Below are 15604 nucleotides of genomic sequence, written 5' to 3'. Positions count from 1 at the left end.
AGACTGAAAGTGCTTCAGCTCAAACTGGCCCCAAACACATTGTTAGTTTCCATTACTACGGCATGCACATGCATTAAGCCTGTGTGAGATGTGAACAAAAAAAAAAAAAAAACACTGCAACTTTGGTCTTGCAGCTTGTATTTGCTAGAGTAGGAAATGCATATAGTTCTGACACAGGAACACTTCAAAGATGAGCAACAGGTAGATGAATGTATGTTTAGAATTTAAACAGACTGGAAAGCTCAGCACCACGACACAGTCTGAAGGAGCTCTTCGTGGATATGCGGTGGAGCGACATATTGCCTGTCATGTGTCCATGCTGCTGTCGAGGTCAGCGCTGAATGAGCGCTGACCTGTGTGGCAACAGCAGTGACTGTTTTCACCGGCTGCACACATGGCCCCGATAACCTCAGAGGCACTTAAGGATGCGACAGCAATGCAATGCAATGCGCTAGGACTAGAGCGACTACCGTGCGCTCAACAACACGTGAAACTGCACTCGCAGCAGCCTGGGTCACACCGACCCTGTGGTTCGGACAAAACAAATAAAACTATCAAGAAGGAGAGAAATCATAAAGCAGGGCTTTGCGTAACAGCATCAAAGCTGGGTGAGAAGAAGAAGAAAAAAGGCGCACTGCAAGTTAAACAATGTTTTCGTTTCCGAGGGTGCCTTGAAGCATGTAGCACAAGTCGTGAGTCGCATGAAACACTTCTAAAGTACGTGGCCAAATCAGACGATCGCTTCACAACTCCGTTACAGCACTGACTGCGCGGGGCTACAGTAAGACACAATAAGTCAGCATGCGGTGCTCAGAGAAACGTGGAACTTCTTGGCAAACACATGGAACGCACAGAATATGAAATCAGCCCAAAGACAACACAACCACAGCACAGCACAGCACTACAGCCAAAGGTTGAGCTTAACACTTCTAACCTTCTATTTTATTTTCCACTGGTAGAGTCCACCTCAAAGCCAAAAAACAAACAAAAAAAAAAACACAGCCCCTTTGTCTGTTAGGAAATGCAGGTGTCATTCACTGGCATCCTGACCCAGAGAAGTCCAACCAAGGCTGCATTTCTCTCAAATTATGATTTTGCCCCGGTCAGGCTAAGGCATGATGTTACAACGGAGAAAAATAGAAAATAATATATATCCTTGGTGTAGACTGAATCTCACTCTCAACAGAGGACTCGTCAACAATAGAACAAAGTGAGGGAAGAGAGCGACGTGAGGAAAGAGGGAGAGGAAGACCGCTCATTCTCTTCCTCCTCTAATAGCCCCCTCCTCCTCTTCACTTGTTTCACCTCGCACACATGCACACTTTCCTATAGTCTTTCAAGTAGTCGCTGCTACCCCAGCCTGCAGTAAAATGACAAATACCGCCGCTCGGAAACGTTGTGCGCACGTGCAGCCGGTAAACAGACGCCCTAATTCCCGCTTGTCGCCTCCTTCACGAGCCGCGGTCCTGTTCCCATCAACTCGATCCTTTCATTCGCCTATTGTTGTTACTGAGGCTGTTATCATCTTTGCCCAAAATGATCGGTCCAGCAGATGTAGTCGGCTCTTCTCGGCGCGTGTATCTGTTAGTTTGTGCGCCTTCACGGAGTCTTTTCCACACTGGAGAAAGTCAGAAAAAACGTTCAAAGCACGTCTAGATTCACCTTCTTTTTTTTCTTTTTTTTTTTTACCAGCCAGCTCAGCAGCCGTCTGAAACTAGAATTTGTTCAATTTGCTGGGAGTTTACCATGTTTACCCAAACACGCCCACTCCTCCGCGCCTGCATTGTGTGTAGGATACACTGTCTGCCGTTTGTCATGCCGGTGTAGTTTGGCTTAGAGTCACTACTGTAAACACACTCCCCTAATCTCTGACGGTCAGCATGTCGCTGTGCGGGGTTGTAGTTTGCTGGCTGCCAGCGAACCCCTCTCTCGGCTCGGGTCGTGGGATCTGAGCTCAGTGACTTAGAGGGGCGACGATAGTGCTCTGCAGCTCCGACAGCTTTTCTGTCCTGCCCATGGCTCCGTACCTGCAGTGCTGCAGAGAAAAGCGCCCCTTCCCCCACTCTGCATTATGACAAATCAAGGCAGGCAGGCAGCTGTGCCATTAGCACATCATAGCACAGTTAGTCGTCCATGAGAGAACAAACTCAAGGAGCTCAGCACCACCGCTGCGGACTCCGACTAAATATTGACACGTAGGGCACGTAGCCTAATGGCAACAGCTTAGCTATTCTAGTCAGTCAGGCAACAAGCTTGTCAAGGCAACAGAAACCTTATCACATGAGAGTTTTGGAAGTTCATTATTCCGCTGAATGTCCAGCGCTTCTTGTTTACTCTGCTGTGGCTCTCTGGTGGACATTATCGACGTAATTTAGAGCACATAATTGCGCCCTGCCCTACTTCTGAAATAAGTTACATAGTGAAGGCAGAATGTGATTACAAGAGTGAGCAACTCCACACAGATCCAAACGGATCGACTGAAAACCATCCTTCTGTCAACCCACGTGGCTTTTCAGCGCGCTCTGCGCAACAGTCGCTGTCCACTCAGTGCGGTGCTGAACCGCTCGGCCACACACGCTTATCCATCAACTCCAGCTGGATCCTGGAGGTACATTCATCTCTTGCATAACAAAGCATCACGTGAGCGAGCACATTTGAGTATTTCAAACAGCGCTATTAGAATAAAAAACTCTCCCATCTTTCCGCGCTACACTCAGGTCTACACACCAAACACGGACCTGGTACCTCATTAGTTTGACATGCTTTCACTTCACCTGCACACAAACTGTAAAGAACAGGTGACCACTGCTATGCCATTTTTTACTTATTTCTGCTTGTCTGACAATGCTAAAAGCATTCCTCTGACCTGTATTTTTCCAGCAACAATGACCACATATTATTTATTGGTTATTACATAACTGGATGCATCAGGGATTAAAATCCAGACAAACAGTGAAGCATATAAATTTTATGTAAAATCCTTGCTGGTTGCCGCATGCCCCTACATTCAAATAGAGATATAAGACCACAATAAAACAAATTGCAAGAGATGGCAGGCAAGGAGTTAATATAAGTAAGGTAATAGGGTGGGCTGTGTTCTCTCTGAGACAGTCAGCTCCTCCTTAACTGGTTCTGTGAATGGGCCAGTGAGGCAGTAGGGTATGAATGGCGGAGGGATCTACTGGTGTTGCCATGTATGGGAGCTGCCATGCAGGTCTCCATTACTGACTCCCACTCCCTGAAGGGCCGTCTGCAATGCAGCTGTCCTGTGAGCCCGTGCCTCACCGTGCCCTACTTTACCCTGTCAATGCTCAAACACTGCAGCAATATATCTCCCAGCAGCAGACACACACACATGCAAACACACGGCAGCTTACACGTGCATCACTTTCTTTTTAACATGCAGGTCTCCTGACACACAGATTAAATTTAATCCCTAAATGGACTTTATGATATACCTTTAAACATAGCAGGTAAATGCAGTATTTACATTTCAGAATTAAGTGAAAAAATCGCATTGAAGCAAACTTAACAGAGATTAAACAGGAGTCAGTTTTATGTCAGCTGGTTCTGACATATAGTTTAAGCAATATCACAATATTACCAGGACTATTTTCTGATATCAACGTAATAAATACATATTAAGCAAAGTCACAATAGTTATCTTTTATTAATCCAATAAAATTGGTTTGTTAGTTTTACTGCATGCGGTTGCTCTAGTTATTAATTAGACTGAATCAATCATTTTGAAACAGGACAAAAGAATAAATCACAGCACACGAAAGGCCAAGTCAGTGATTCTTTGATGACATTTACCTTCAAGGATGAAATAACTAAAATGCCACTCTCAAATACAAGCTGCATGTCAAGCATGTTTTAATCCAAACAGAGTAAAAAAAAAAAAGGCCCATTTCAAAAAGAAAAAAAGAAATGTTTATATAATCTGAATTTACATGCGACATGTGATTAAAATCATGGTTTATCTTTTGGGATTTTATTTCCAAAGCACACTTGTTGGGCTCTAATGGAAGAGAAGGACATGAAATATAGTTTAAGGTTATGAAAGTGAGATGGTTTGTACTGATGATGCTCCACATATTACAAAAAAATATTTGCAAAGAAAAAAAAAGACAAATCCACAGGATATTTGAAGAACCAGACACAAAAATGAGAAATGGAAAGTGGGCAAACTGCAAGTACCGCTCTGTAAACTTGCACAAGTAAAGTAAAACAGAAAAAAGATGACTAAATATAAAAAGAGATTATGCAAATTATTTCAAGAGAACCAAAGCAAACGTGAAACTGGGAGTTGACCTACCATCCAGAGAGAGCCAGTCGTGCTGAGATGATGGCAGTGATGGGAGAGCGCGGGCCTTGTACTCAAACACCACAGAATTGGAGATGATCTGGTTACCGATGGCCACCTGTAGCGTTACCAGACCTGTATCATGAGCTGGGGAGGGAAGTCAAAATGAGAAACTAGGACAATGTATACACTATAAGAACAGATTTGTTCATATCTAATGCCTGGTTCAGTCCAGTCTTTCATGCATTTCTTTGCTTTTGACCATTACTACAAACTACTGCTACTATGATGGTTTCTGAATCTTTTGATGGTTAAACCTCCTCTATAACGTCTTTAAAGTAAGTTAGCTTTCCCCTGTCTTACCTGGGCAGTAGCAACGTAGCACTCCTGGTTGGATGAGAGAGGCTGGGACTGAGATCTGATCAAACAAGCAGCTGTAGTTGGAGCTGGCCTCTTGCCAGGGACCAGTGATCAGCACCTTAACTCCACCCTGAAAAACATGACCAGTGAATTAAACAAACTCACTGCCAACCCATCAAACCAGGTTTAAGAATTCCTAAAAACAGTTAGCCTGCCATCTAGAGAGAGGAGATAGGAAAGACAACGAGGTGAGGAAAAAAACTACTTTATATGATCTCTGCTGGCATCTTGTGGATATATAGTGTTATTTCACTGTTCGTACTCCTTAAAAACCCTTCACTCAACGCCGCCGTGTTTTGGTGCCATCCAGAGGGCGAATGGGGGTATTACTGCGGATAGTTTTAATATTAGTGTGTGCAAATCTTTGTACGGTATTTCTTTGGAACTCATATGTTTCAGACACTTGCAAATGTTAGACTGTTTTTGTTTCTCCAACCTTATCTATCAAAAATCCCAACACTATGCTACGTATTCACAGGCTCCTCTTGCTACCTATCATCAGTAGAAAATCCTTCAAAAAGAGTGCCAAAAGCAAATGCAGACCAGCAAAGAGCTGAATCTACGGTGTTCATGTGGTGATCAAACCATTCTGTTTTGCTGAACTGTACAGACTGCAACAAAGTAAGATGCATTTCCTCTCCTCTGATTCTCGTACAGATAATAAAGGCTCATTCAGTCATTGTTGTTGTTATAGTCAAACTGGCCCTAGAAAATGTGGTATTTCCTTCTTCAGCCAAATTCAAATTCTGTCAATTTCACGACAGAAAAAAACACGCTGTCAGTCTTTCAATGTGGCATGACTGCAATCAAAAGCCATTTGAAAACTGCAAGAAAAGCATCTAAACATACATATGAAAGGCACTGTTACTCAATTTGTGGATCAGTCTAAATAGACAGCTAGTACCACATTTAAACCAGTGCCTTTCTTTTTTTAGAGCTTTATTTAAAGTGTGTTATTATCAAAGCACTAAACCTAAACTAAACTAAACCCCTTCATTTCCAATTTTGGTCTTGACTGCTCCAAGAGATCGGTATGTTTTTATAGACTACAGTGTGTCTTCAGCCTTACAAAGCTCTACTGATCACAGGAGAGAATACTTTGTATGTATCCTGAGAAGTGAAGCGAAAAGTCAGCAAAGAGCTTGCTGACTTTCCAAAGAGGTTCCAAAGAAACCAGGATGACTTTATCAATATTCTGTGTGAGTCAGAGCTTTCGTCATCTGGATTATGACAGAAAGAGTACAGCTAAGAGTTGGAAATTCAAACCGAAGCTGTACAAGTGAAAGGAACAAAAATGTGAGGCGGCAATGTCTTCCTGTCTCCTGTAGAAGATAAGCTCTGGCACAAGTGACAAGAATTCATGCAGACCACAGTGGGAAAAGGCTACAGCAGAAAGTATTTCTTTTCTTTCCTTATTAGAGAAAAGCTCCTTGAAGACAAAAGATTATTTAAAACAAAAATTACAATTTTTGCCAGTAAGTTCAGCTTTGTGGAGGAAACTAAAATATTTTTGAAACATTAAGAATGAGCATATTTTACACAATTACACATATTGTTTACTCTCACCATCCTCCGTTTATCTAGAGTTTTGGAGAATAATTCATGACACACGCAGATTGATGTGTTGTCATTATTCATTTTAAGGTCTGGGCTGGAGTCGTCTCTATTTGATGGTGGAGGGTGACAGTAGGGTGGACAGAGAGAGGGGATGGCATGCAGTAATGTGACATGTGTTGTGTCTCAAACCCAGGACTTTCAACTTCTTCAAAGGCTTCCTGCCCAACCACTTAGAGTCAGTTTTTTCTAATCAATACATATTTCATTAACCATTAATTTTATGGTTTTTTTTCACTAATTGACTTTATTTAAATCATAAGAACTTAAAATACTATCACTCACCTCGGGATAGGACCACTCTGGGGAGTAGTCAGTGACCATGAAGAGGCGGCCTGTGGCCTGAAGCATTCCCAGAGCCCCCTGGGCAACAGCTGCAGAGACCACCTCTGCAACGTTCATGTATGACAATGAGCCTGCTTCTCCTGTGTTGCCTCCTGCTCCAGCCCCTCCAGTTAGAGACTGGGGGCTGCAGCAAGGTTGAAGGCAGAGCTCAGAGGGGCTGTAACCAGAGCCCCTGGCTCCTCCATCTTCCTGGCCCTGCTGGGGGCCCCCACCAGCTGTGTTCTGATTTTCAGAGCTGTGAGATGTGACCAACTGGTGAGCATATAGGGCCCCTCCAGCTGACATGGCAGCCCCACTGCCATCAACTGAGATGAAGTCATTAATGAGGTCTGAGAATTGGTTGCCAAAAGATATATCAAAGTGGTCCAGACTGATTTCCATGCCTGTTCCTCCTGCTCCTCCATTACTGGCTCCTCCACCCAGGCCTTGGTGGGTTCCGACCGCGTTGTAGAGTCCTTGTACCATGCTCGTGCCTTGGAGGAGAGGCTGCATCTGCTGTTGCTGCTGGGTGCGGTTGCTGCCATCGCTGCTGTTATTTCCATTATGAATTGTTACCCCTTCACCTGCGCCCCCTGTTCCTCCCCCGCCACCATCTGAAGCCTGTTGCAGGTAGTGCTCTGCTCCTCCTCCCTCTCCATTCCCTGCTCCACAAGCCTGAATGTGATCTCCTGGCTTGAGCAGATTGTCAGCTCCATTTTCTGTGGCTCCAGTCTGAGCTGAATTTACACTGCCAGGTTGCTCAAGACCAACCACTTCTTCATGTTCAGAGCCCAGCCCAGGAAAGCTGCCCTGGTACTGCAGCAGTTGGAGAGAGCCAGCCTGGCTGGGCCCCTCTGTGGGCGAGCCTCCATTGCAGTTGGCCCTGTGCTGAGTCTGATGAGCCTGATGGTGGTGATGAAGGTGTCCATTGCTGCCAGGGGAGTCTGTTTTCACCACCTGTAGCCCCATATAAGCCCCAGAGTCATGGGAGTTGTGCTCCATCAGATGTGTTTTCTGGCCCATGCCTGGCCTCCCCTGCTGAGTCTGGCTGGTTTGAGAAGTATCCTGGAGGAAGAAGCTTGGCGAACGACTCTGGTGTTGCATGTGAGGACTGGACAGGGCCTGGCCGTAGCTCACTGTGGTAGCACTAGAGGTATATTCTTGCTTGGCATCAATGGCACTGAAATCCATCTGCTCCAAGGTAGTGCTGGGACTCAGACCCCCACCGGACGCAAGCAGGGAGCCTCCTGCAGTCAGACTGAGGCTGCCCTGACCCGAACCAGCACCAGATGACACAGACACCCCACTGCCACAGTTTACTACTCCTCCCACCTGGTAGCCACTCTCTTTGGCCAGCTGCTGCTCAAAGGATGTGTCTTCTGTCTTGATGTTCTTCACAAGAGCTGAGCTGAAGGTGTAGCCGTTGTCTGACATGGTGGGGGAGCGCTGCAGAGTGCCATTGGTGCTGTTGCTGCCACCAGAGGAGGAGGAGGTTGAGGAGGAGTTGCCCTCTGTCTTCAATGCACTGCCGCCATAGGTCTGTCCCTGTTTGGGGTTGTTGAGGAAGCAGTCGGGGTCAAAGTTCATATTAGTCTCTGGGATCTTGATGGTTCCAGAGTCCAGACTGCTGGTTAGCACCAGTTCCTCAGACACCCCAGCTGTGGACAGCATAGACAGACTGTCTCCTGCCGTGGTTGTTCCAGGTTCCCCTACTCCTCCGCCAGGGAAGGCAAATTTGTGACGATCAGCAGTCACAGACAGCACCAAGCCCTGTGAAGTGGCATCTGCACCCATCAGGTGAGTATTGGGGCCCCCAGTAGGAGACATGCTGTAGACAGGGTCCCCGGTGACCTCAGGCATAAAGACACTCTGGGACAGGCCAGACATGACAGAGGCCACATGGCTCATGCCTGTCACCACGGGGCTGTCAGCCATATCTGGATCGCTGTTGAGGCCGCTGCTAATGGACACAGGGGAGTTCTGTGTGGTGTCAGGGACCTCCACCTGGTTGGTGGATGATACCTCTGTGCTGTTCTGGTGTAGAAGGACTGGCTTGTGGACTTTGCCGTTGCGTTTTTCCCTGGTGCTGCCCCCTCCACTGCCTCCCCCAGAGCTTTTGGCTCCACCATGGGCACTGTGCTCGGTCTTCCCCTCAGACACATCGTTGTTTTGTACCTCAGAGTGTGCACTGCTGTAGCCCCCTGAACGGGGGTCTACTTTGGGGGAGATGATGCGGTGTTTGGCGCTGTTGCATTTGTGGTGTACACTGCTCCCTGCACCTATAGGCAAAAGGCAGACAGAGCAAAAGTGGTTGCAGATTTGGTTGGATGAAGGGACTTAAAAAAAAAGGAAGGTATCAAAATAATGAATACATTCACTTAATTTCCATATATGACAAACTATACAATACGAAGGTCAATGAGCAAAGGCAATGGATGGATCATCAAGTTTGTTAGTAGTATCTAGTACTTAGTAAGAGTCAAATAGCTAGCCATCTTTCTTTATTTTGTGAATTGAATCTGAAGTTCCCTATGGCTTGTCATATTAAACTTAAACATGAAACTTGGGGTCTCTTGTTTATAAAAATACATATATAAGGCTTGCTAGTTAACCACAGTTTTAACATTTTCAACTAGATTATTGACCAGCTTTAGGGTTCAAAAAGATGATCTTAGATCAGGGCACTGTGAAAAGTTGCCAGAGATGATGTTTTTGCAAATCTAAAAAAAGAAAAAAAGAAAAAAAAGAAACACTATAGAAATAATATTTGTTCTTTTTTTGCTTCACGAACATAGGTGGTTTAATCAGGCACGTTTATTTATTTGTTGTATTTTTGTAGTTAAAATAACCTGGACACTATGGGTTGAATTCCACATAAATACATTCTAATAGTCACCCTTTACCTCACAATATATAGAAATTGTTGAAAGCTATATGGAATATGGAAGCTAGAATAATCAGTTACGGGAATAGAAGACAGGTAAAATGTTTCACTAACTAATATGAGTTGTTACTGATATCAAAACAGTGTTATTAGTGACCTGAAATTGCATGTCTAAAACATGTAATGAAACAAAACGTCAAAAGAAGACATGTTATTGAGACAAAATAACCTAAAAACTTAAAACTGACCAGTTGTACCATCTTTAATTTCAAATTCACAGTAACAGAAATTCCAAATTCAGGATGAACAAGCATTTGTTCTCCAGCGCACACACTGAATTATATTCAATTGTTATTATACATTTTTATATTAAATCATTCATGTTTTATCTTTGAATGCACTGCTCTACAATCATTTATATAATGTAAGTATATTCTGACAAATATTTGATATTCTGTTTCTATGAATTTTGACATAATGTCAAGAGTCACCATGAACTGGAGAGTTAGGATTGTGGAACTTTTCACTTTAGTAACACTTCTCCTTACAGGCTAATGTCAAAAGTACACATTTCGTAGTTTACTTTACTTAAATTTGTCACTGTCTGCAAATCAGTGCTCTTTTAATTAGATAATGCATCGTTTGTATTTTTTTGTAACTTTTACCCCACTCACCCAGTGTCACCCTGAACTGTCGTGTCTGAAGTGTGAACTGCGCAACCGCACAGGGTCCTGAGCTTCATGGGGCAATACATCCAAATCTTAGGACATAAACGCGCTGGTCCTACATGATGTCATTACACTTGGGTGATAGTTCCAAATGGAACAACTAAAAACATTGTTAAACCAAATCAAGTGAATGAAATCTTCCTCAGCTATGGCACTGCGCTCGACATCTAAGGTATTTCACGTTGTCAATAATGGACAAGCAGAGGTCTTTTGGTGGTCCATAAAGGTGCACGTGCTGTGCCAGCGGATGGTTTCATCTGCAGTGGAAATGGCTGTGTGGCATTTTTCCAACTCTGTACTTGAGTTTACACATGAAAAGTGTCTTTGCACTGCACGATGCTTGATTCAGGACCCTGAATCAGCTCGTTTGTTGCACTCTAGGGAGTGAATGTGTCCGCAAGGCAAAACCTTTCAAAATGTATCAGTCAGTAATTTGCACAGTCGTAGATTGTACTATATCAAGAACTTTTGTTCTTGCATTTTTTGTGTGTAACAGCAGTGTTTAATGCTCTTCATTCTCACACAGACTTTCTTATTAACTAGTGAACAGGTTAAACGTGTCATTTTGTTCAAGTATAAGTATCATTTTGACGACCTCGGTTCAATAAAAAAACCCACGCACCGCCTTTGATCAGGGGTTGGAGCCCACTTTATAAGTCATCTGATGACCAGTTTGAAACGTAATCTGAATGTCATTCAGCATGCCAGGTTCTTGATGATGTAAAGCAAGCAGTTTTAAAACTGATTATTTCATTTGAAAGGCTAAAACAGCAACAATCATTACCGAGATGTTAGCATTAACGATGAATTATTCTACTTACACTCATGCATGTGCACAAGTATCGGCCTCGCTTCTAAACTTTGCCCAGTTATGATGCGTCTTTTGTCATCCCTCGCCTGAAAAGGACACTATGGAATCCAGCATTAAATAAGCAGGTTATTTAGCCAAGTTTTTTTTCAATGGAATTGAATCAATCCGTTGATAAAATTCCAAATTTTCTCATTAAATTTTTTTTTACATTATTTACACCCTGGTGATTTTGAAAATGGGAGTTTTTCTGATTTAATTGAAATATTCTATTTATACTACATATAATTTAGTTTCAAAAGTATGCAGAGTTGTACATTTTTGTCTGAAACTATCTTTACAGACCAGTTTCTGCCCGATTAAACCACACGTCCCTTGAAACTGTAATGAAATTAAGCTTCTCAAAAGTAAAATGAACAAATCCTTTTGTGTCCTGCATATAACATTCCTTCCAATGAAATGGACCAAACTGCCAAAGCCTTATAAGCACAGTCACTATCTAAAAACTAGACAGCATTTTGTAAATAGGCTAATTAAAGTCTTAAAGTTCAATATCTTAGACAAAAACATCAATTCTGACACAAAAGTGGTCACTTTGTAAAGTGATTGCTTAAAAAAAAATCCAATGTAGAGATATTTAGAAATAGTTTCTCAATCAAAATGTAGTAGCCCATATGTAACCTTTGATCTTTACTTTCTCTTTCTGAGAGACAGCTTAGTGAAAAAACAGCTGAAATGTCTGAATAGTTGGCTTAACATTTAAAATATGAAACTGGCACAGATAACAGTATACAAAAAAGTGATGAGTCGATAACACTTTATTTCACCCTAAATCACTTGCCAGTAACAGACCTCTGCTACCTTGTCTCCTCCACTGCACTCAACTGTTTCTTTATAGCTGTTTTCTTCTCACTCTGAATTTTCCAGTTCTCTCTTGAAAGTAAACGCAATCCCACTACTAGCCCTTACCCAGGGTACCCGTGCAGAGGCAGTTGTGAGTCCGGGGAGGTGGCTTAGTTTGGTGGCTGTCCAGAATCTGTTGTACTAGCTGCTCCACTGAGAAGCCAGAGCTGCTGTTCCCATTGCTGCAAGTCCACTTGATGCCATGAACTGCCGGGAGAGAGGAGGAGACAGAGATGTCAGCCAGCCCAACAGACCACCAGCCACGCCGACCTCCCGCCCCACCCACTGTCCTCCCTGTCTGCCTGCAAGTATGCCATATCCTTCTCTCTGGACACCAAGATACCACAGTTACGAAGGTGAAGCACAGAAATTCAAATTTTTGATTTTCTATGCCAGAAGCAATCAACTCCACAAGACCTGGGCAAAATGAAAAGGATATAAGTGGCATTTCCTTATATCTGCTCTGATAAAGCTTAATCACCACATTCTTTATCAAGTCGGAAATTCTCCTTTTTCTTGTGTGCCTTGTTTCCCTCCTAGCTCTTAGTTATTCTTCTAATTAACCAGGAGGTCAGGCCTTCTTTTAGGCTGCTTATCTTTGTCATGCTTCTTTCCCTCCCACGCTTCAGTGTTTGTTGCTACCTGTGGCACCCCATTTGTGAGTGAAGATGAAGGTGACAGCAAACTCAATCTCCCCACCCTCCATCCCTACCCTGACCTATGACTCTGCTCGGAGCGTCTGAGGAGGATCATCACCAAGTCACTGCTGCTGGATCTGCTTCCTCACCTGAGGAGAAAGTCTCTCTTTCTCTGAGGAGAAAGTCTCTCTTTCTCCTCAGTCTCCCTCCCTCAGTCACACCTCACTAGCACCCCCTTATACTTTTCATTGCTCCACTTGTCAAGCAGCCACCATTTCTGATGTGACAGATAGTAGTTTTAAAGGCTATAAGGTGGTAGGAGAGACCACTAAGTGCTACAGTGTTCAGGCTTGCAACCAGGAAAACGGTAGTATTTCAGAAGTGAAGCATATATCAAACAAAATTGAGCCAGCTTTAATTCAAGTTTTACACATTGAAGTACCCTGTTCTAGTTAAATATGAAAAAGTGAAATATATAAAGAGTAAGAAAATTCTCTGAGAATTTGCTTAGTTTATGTCTGTTTGCACCTGATTTAAAAGGAGAATTAAACAGTATAAGAGATTGAGGGTGCCACAGATTGAAGATAAACCTTTTTCAAGTGAAGCCAAAAAAGAAAAAGAAAAAAAAAGATGGGAATCATGATGAGATGGCTGTGATGAGCATCTAACGTGAAAGCTTTAAGATCTTCTGGCAGACAAGAGGCTGGTTACCAGCAGATGTCAGTAGAGTAACTGTGATCAAGACAAGATCATACGCTTCTCATACAACTCACAGGTTACAGAAACATTAAAAAGTCTGATTTATTCAGCCTTTATTCTGCAATGAATGAGCTAAAAAAAAAAAGAAAAGATGGACAGCACATGCGATGGGAACGTTTCATCTGATGTCAATTGAATTGCTACACGAATAACAGTTTTTGTCTGGAGATGACTCTGAATGGTGCGGCTTCAGACGTGTTGCAAACAGCACAGATGAGACGATGCTCATGTCACTGATGAAAGAGATAATGAAGACATTGTCATACTAAAAATGCTGTCATGAACCCCCCTTCATGGCAAAGCCAGCAAGAGTGTCCATCCTGCTGATAACTGACTCAGAGCAAGAGTGAGAGCAATGCAACACAACAATTTACATCCACCAAGCGGTGCCATGCCTATTTGTCCAAACAATCTTGTCTCCTCTCCGCCCTAATCCCTCACGCCAGATTGCCACAGCGCTCCTCATCTAGATGAGTGTCATCCCTAGAGGCTGTGGGCTGTTGACATACAGTTACCACCGTGTCTGCCTGTCTGCTCTTCTCACTGAGGGTTATATTCCAAAGCAGACATGACAGGAGAAGTGCCACTAGGTTTAATCCCAGGGAGCATCAGCGGATGCAACAAACAGAGACCCAGTCATATGATCATTCTGATGATTGCATCCTGTCACGAGCAGCACCACGCAGCACTAATGACGAACACATTTGACCTGTAGGCACGTCCCACCCGACTGTTTATGCACCACTGGACACATTATGGGACAGTGGAGTACAATAGTTTACACAATGGCCATTCGTGTCCATCTTGGCTTGGTCTGTTCTTCTCTGGTCCTGTCAGTCTAGCCTGGAGACCAGCCTTCTGTCTGTGTGAGTGTTTGTTAAAGCTTCTCATGCGCGATCTGTCAGCAGGCTGGAGGCATAGCTGCGAAGTGCTATGTGTGTATAGCATTAAAGCAAAAGAGTGAATAAAGCTGGCTGCCTTGTCTATGGAACTATAGCGTGACTGAGTAGTGATACCACTCTCTCTCTCTTTTGCTCTCTCTCTCTCTGTCTCTTTCTCTCCCTCTCTTTTGCTCTCTCTTTTTCTCTCTCTCTCTCTCTCTCTCTCTCTCTCTCTCTCTCTCTCTCTCACACACACACACACACACAGATCCACTGTCTTACTTCCCTCTACCTCACATCAAACACCACATGGCATTAAGGATGACGAGGTCATACAAGGCCAAAGATTCACAGGGCTGATACTGCTGCGGGTGAGCATCTGTGCATGTGAAAATGTTCGAGACTAAGAGCACGAGCGTGTGTGTTTTGGTCATGGGAGACAACATAAGCTCAACTGATCCATGAAATCCACATTTTTTTACTTTGGTTTAATTTGAGGTGTAAATTGGTTTGTGGAGTAAAACATCGTAGAAGAAAATACCAAAACATAAGGAGGAAGATAAAAGAGACAAATAATATAGCAAAGGTTGAGAGCACGTTTGGACATGAACGTGAGGGTGTGCTTATATAAGAACGGTTTCTTTAGACAGGTTAAACGACTGTCAAACATACTGTACACACCTGGAATTTTGCATTTTGCATTCAAAACTCAAACTACAAAGTTCAACTGTAGTCCAGATAACGAGGGATGGGAATTTTTGTACAACTTCTGAGGAACATAGAAAGTTTGTCTGTGCACAAACGAAAGAGGCCATGCCCTGCAAACGTTAAATACAAAAATCTGGAAAGATTTAGGTCAGTCTGGTAAAAATGAATGACACGCAAAGAGCTTATTTATGATTTAAGATGAGGCAAGGCATGGTTAATATGCCATGACTTCACTGCAACTGTCATTAGGATGAGAGTTGCTACCTCACTGGACCACTAGATGGCAATGTTGCTCCTTCACAGAGCTCATGTTGACATGTAGGATGCTCCAGCAGAAAGAGAAAAGAAAACAGACGAAAAGAAACACAGAGAGCCAAGACAGAAAGTAGGAAAGGGAATTCTTGCTCTTTATGTAGCCCCCTCATGTAGCCTGGCAGCTAGAAGGCATCTCACACTCAGCCTATTCGTCCCAACAATTGCCAAAGTTAATGACTTCACGCATTACTGCAAATGGTGCTTGATTTTTACATTAAGCCACAGATGTAATGAATACAGTAGGCCTTTGCAGCTCAGTAGCTATCCTGAGGAAAGACTTTATGTTAAAATGTCCTTAAACTAATGCAGCGATGAA

The 15604-nt window shown here is 43.3% G+C and overlaps 1 protein-coding gene across 7 annotated transcripts in view; it reads right to left on the bottom strand.

Moving 5' to 3' along the window:
• Positions 1-15604, bottom strand: part of camta1a (calmodulin binding transcription activator 1a) — a 280700-nt gene that overhangs the window by 20091 nt on the left and 245005 nt on the right. For 5 of the 7 annotated variants that reach the window (XM_072366794.1, XM_072366790.1, XM_072366793.1 and 2 more), the window contains 4 exons: positions 12054-12194; positions 6626-8943; positions 4670-4796; positions 4319-4453 (listed from right to left, as the gene is read on the bottom strand). In XM_072366794.1, the coding sequence (XP_072222895.1) occupies positions 4319-4453; positions 4670-4796; positions 6626-8943; positions 12054-12194 (2721 nt within the window). Of the gene's footprint in view, positions 1-934; positions 1326-4318; positions 4454-4669; positions 4797-6625; positions 8944-12053; positions 12195-15604 lie in introns of those variants that run through there. The other 2 variants (XM_072366792.1, XM_072366795.1) reach the window with 2 other exon arrangements.

This window comes from Leuresthes tenuis, unplaced genomic scaffold, assembly GCF_036924035.1.
Source record: "Leuresthes tenuis unplaced genomic scaffold, fLeuTen1.0.hap1 SCAF_16, whole genome shotgun sequence".
NCBI classification, from domain to species: domain Eukaryota; kingdom Metazoa; phylum Chordata; class Actinopteri; order Atheriniformes; family Atherinopsidae; genus Leuresthes; species Leuresthes tenuis.
Note: the sequence above shows the minus strand (reverse complement) of the source record. Positions and strands in the feature narration are given on the sequence as shown.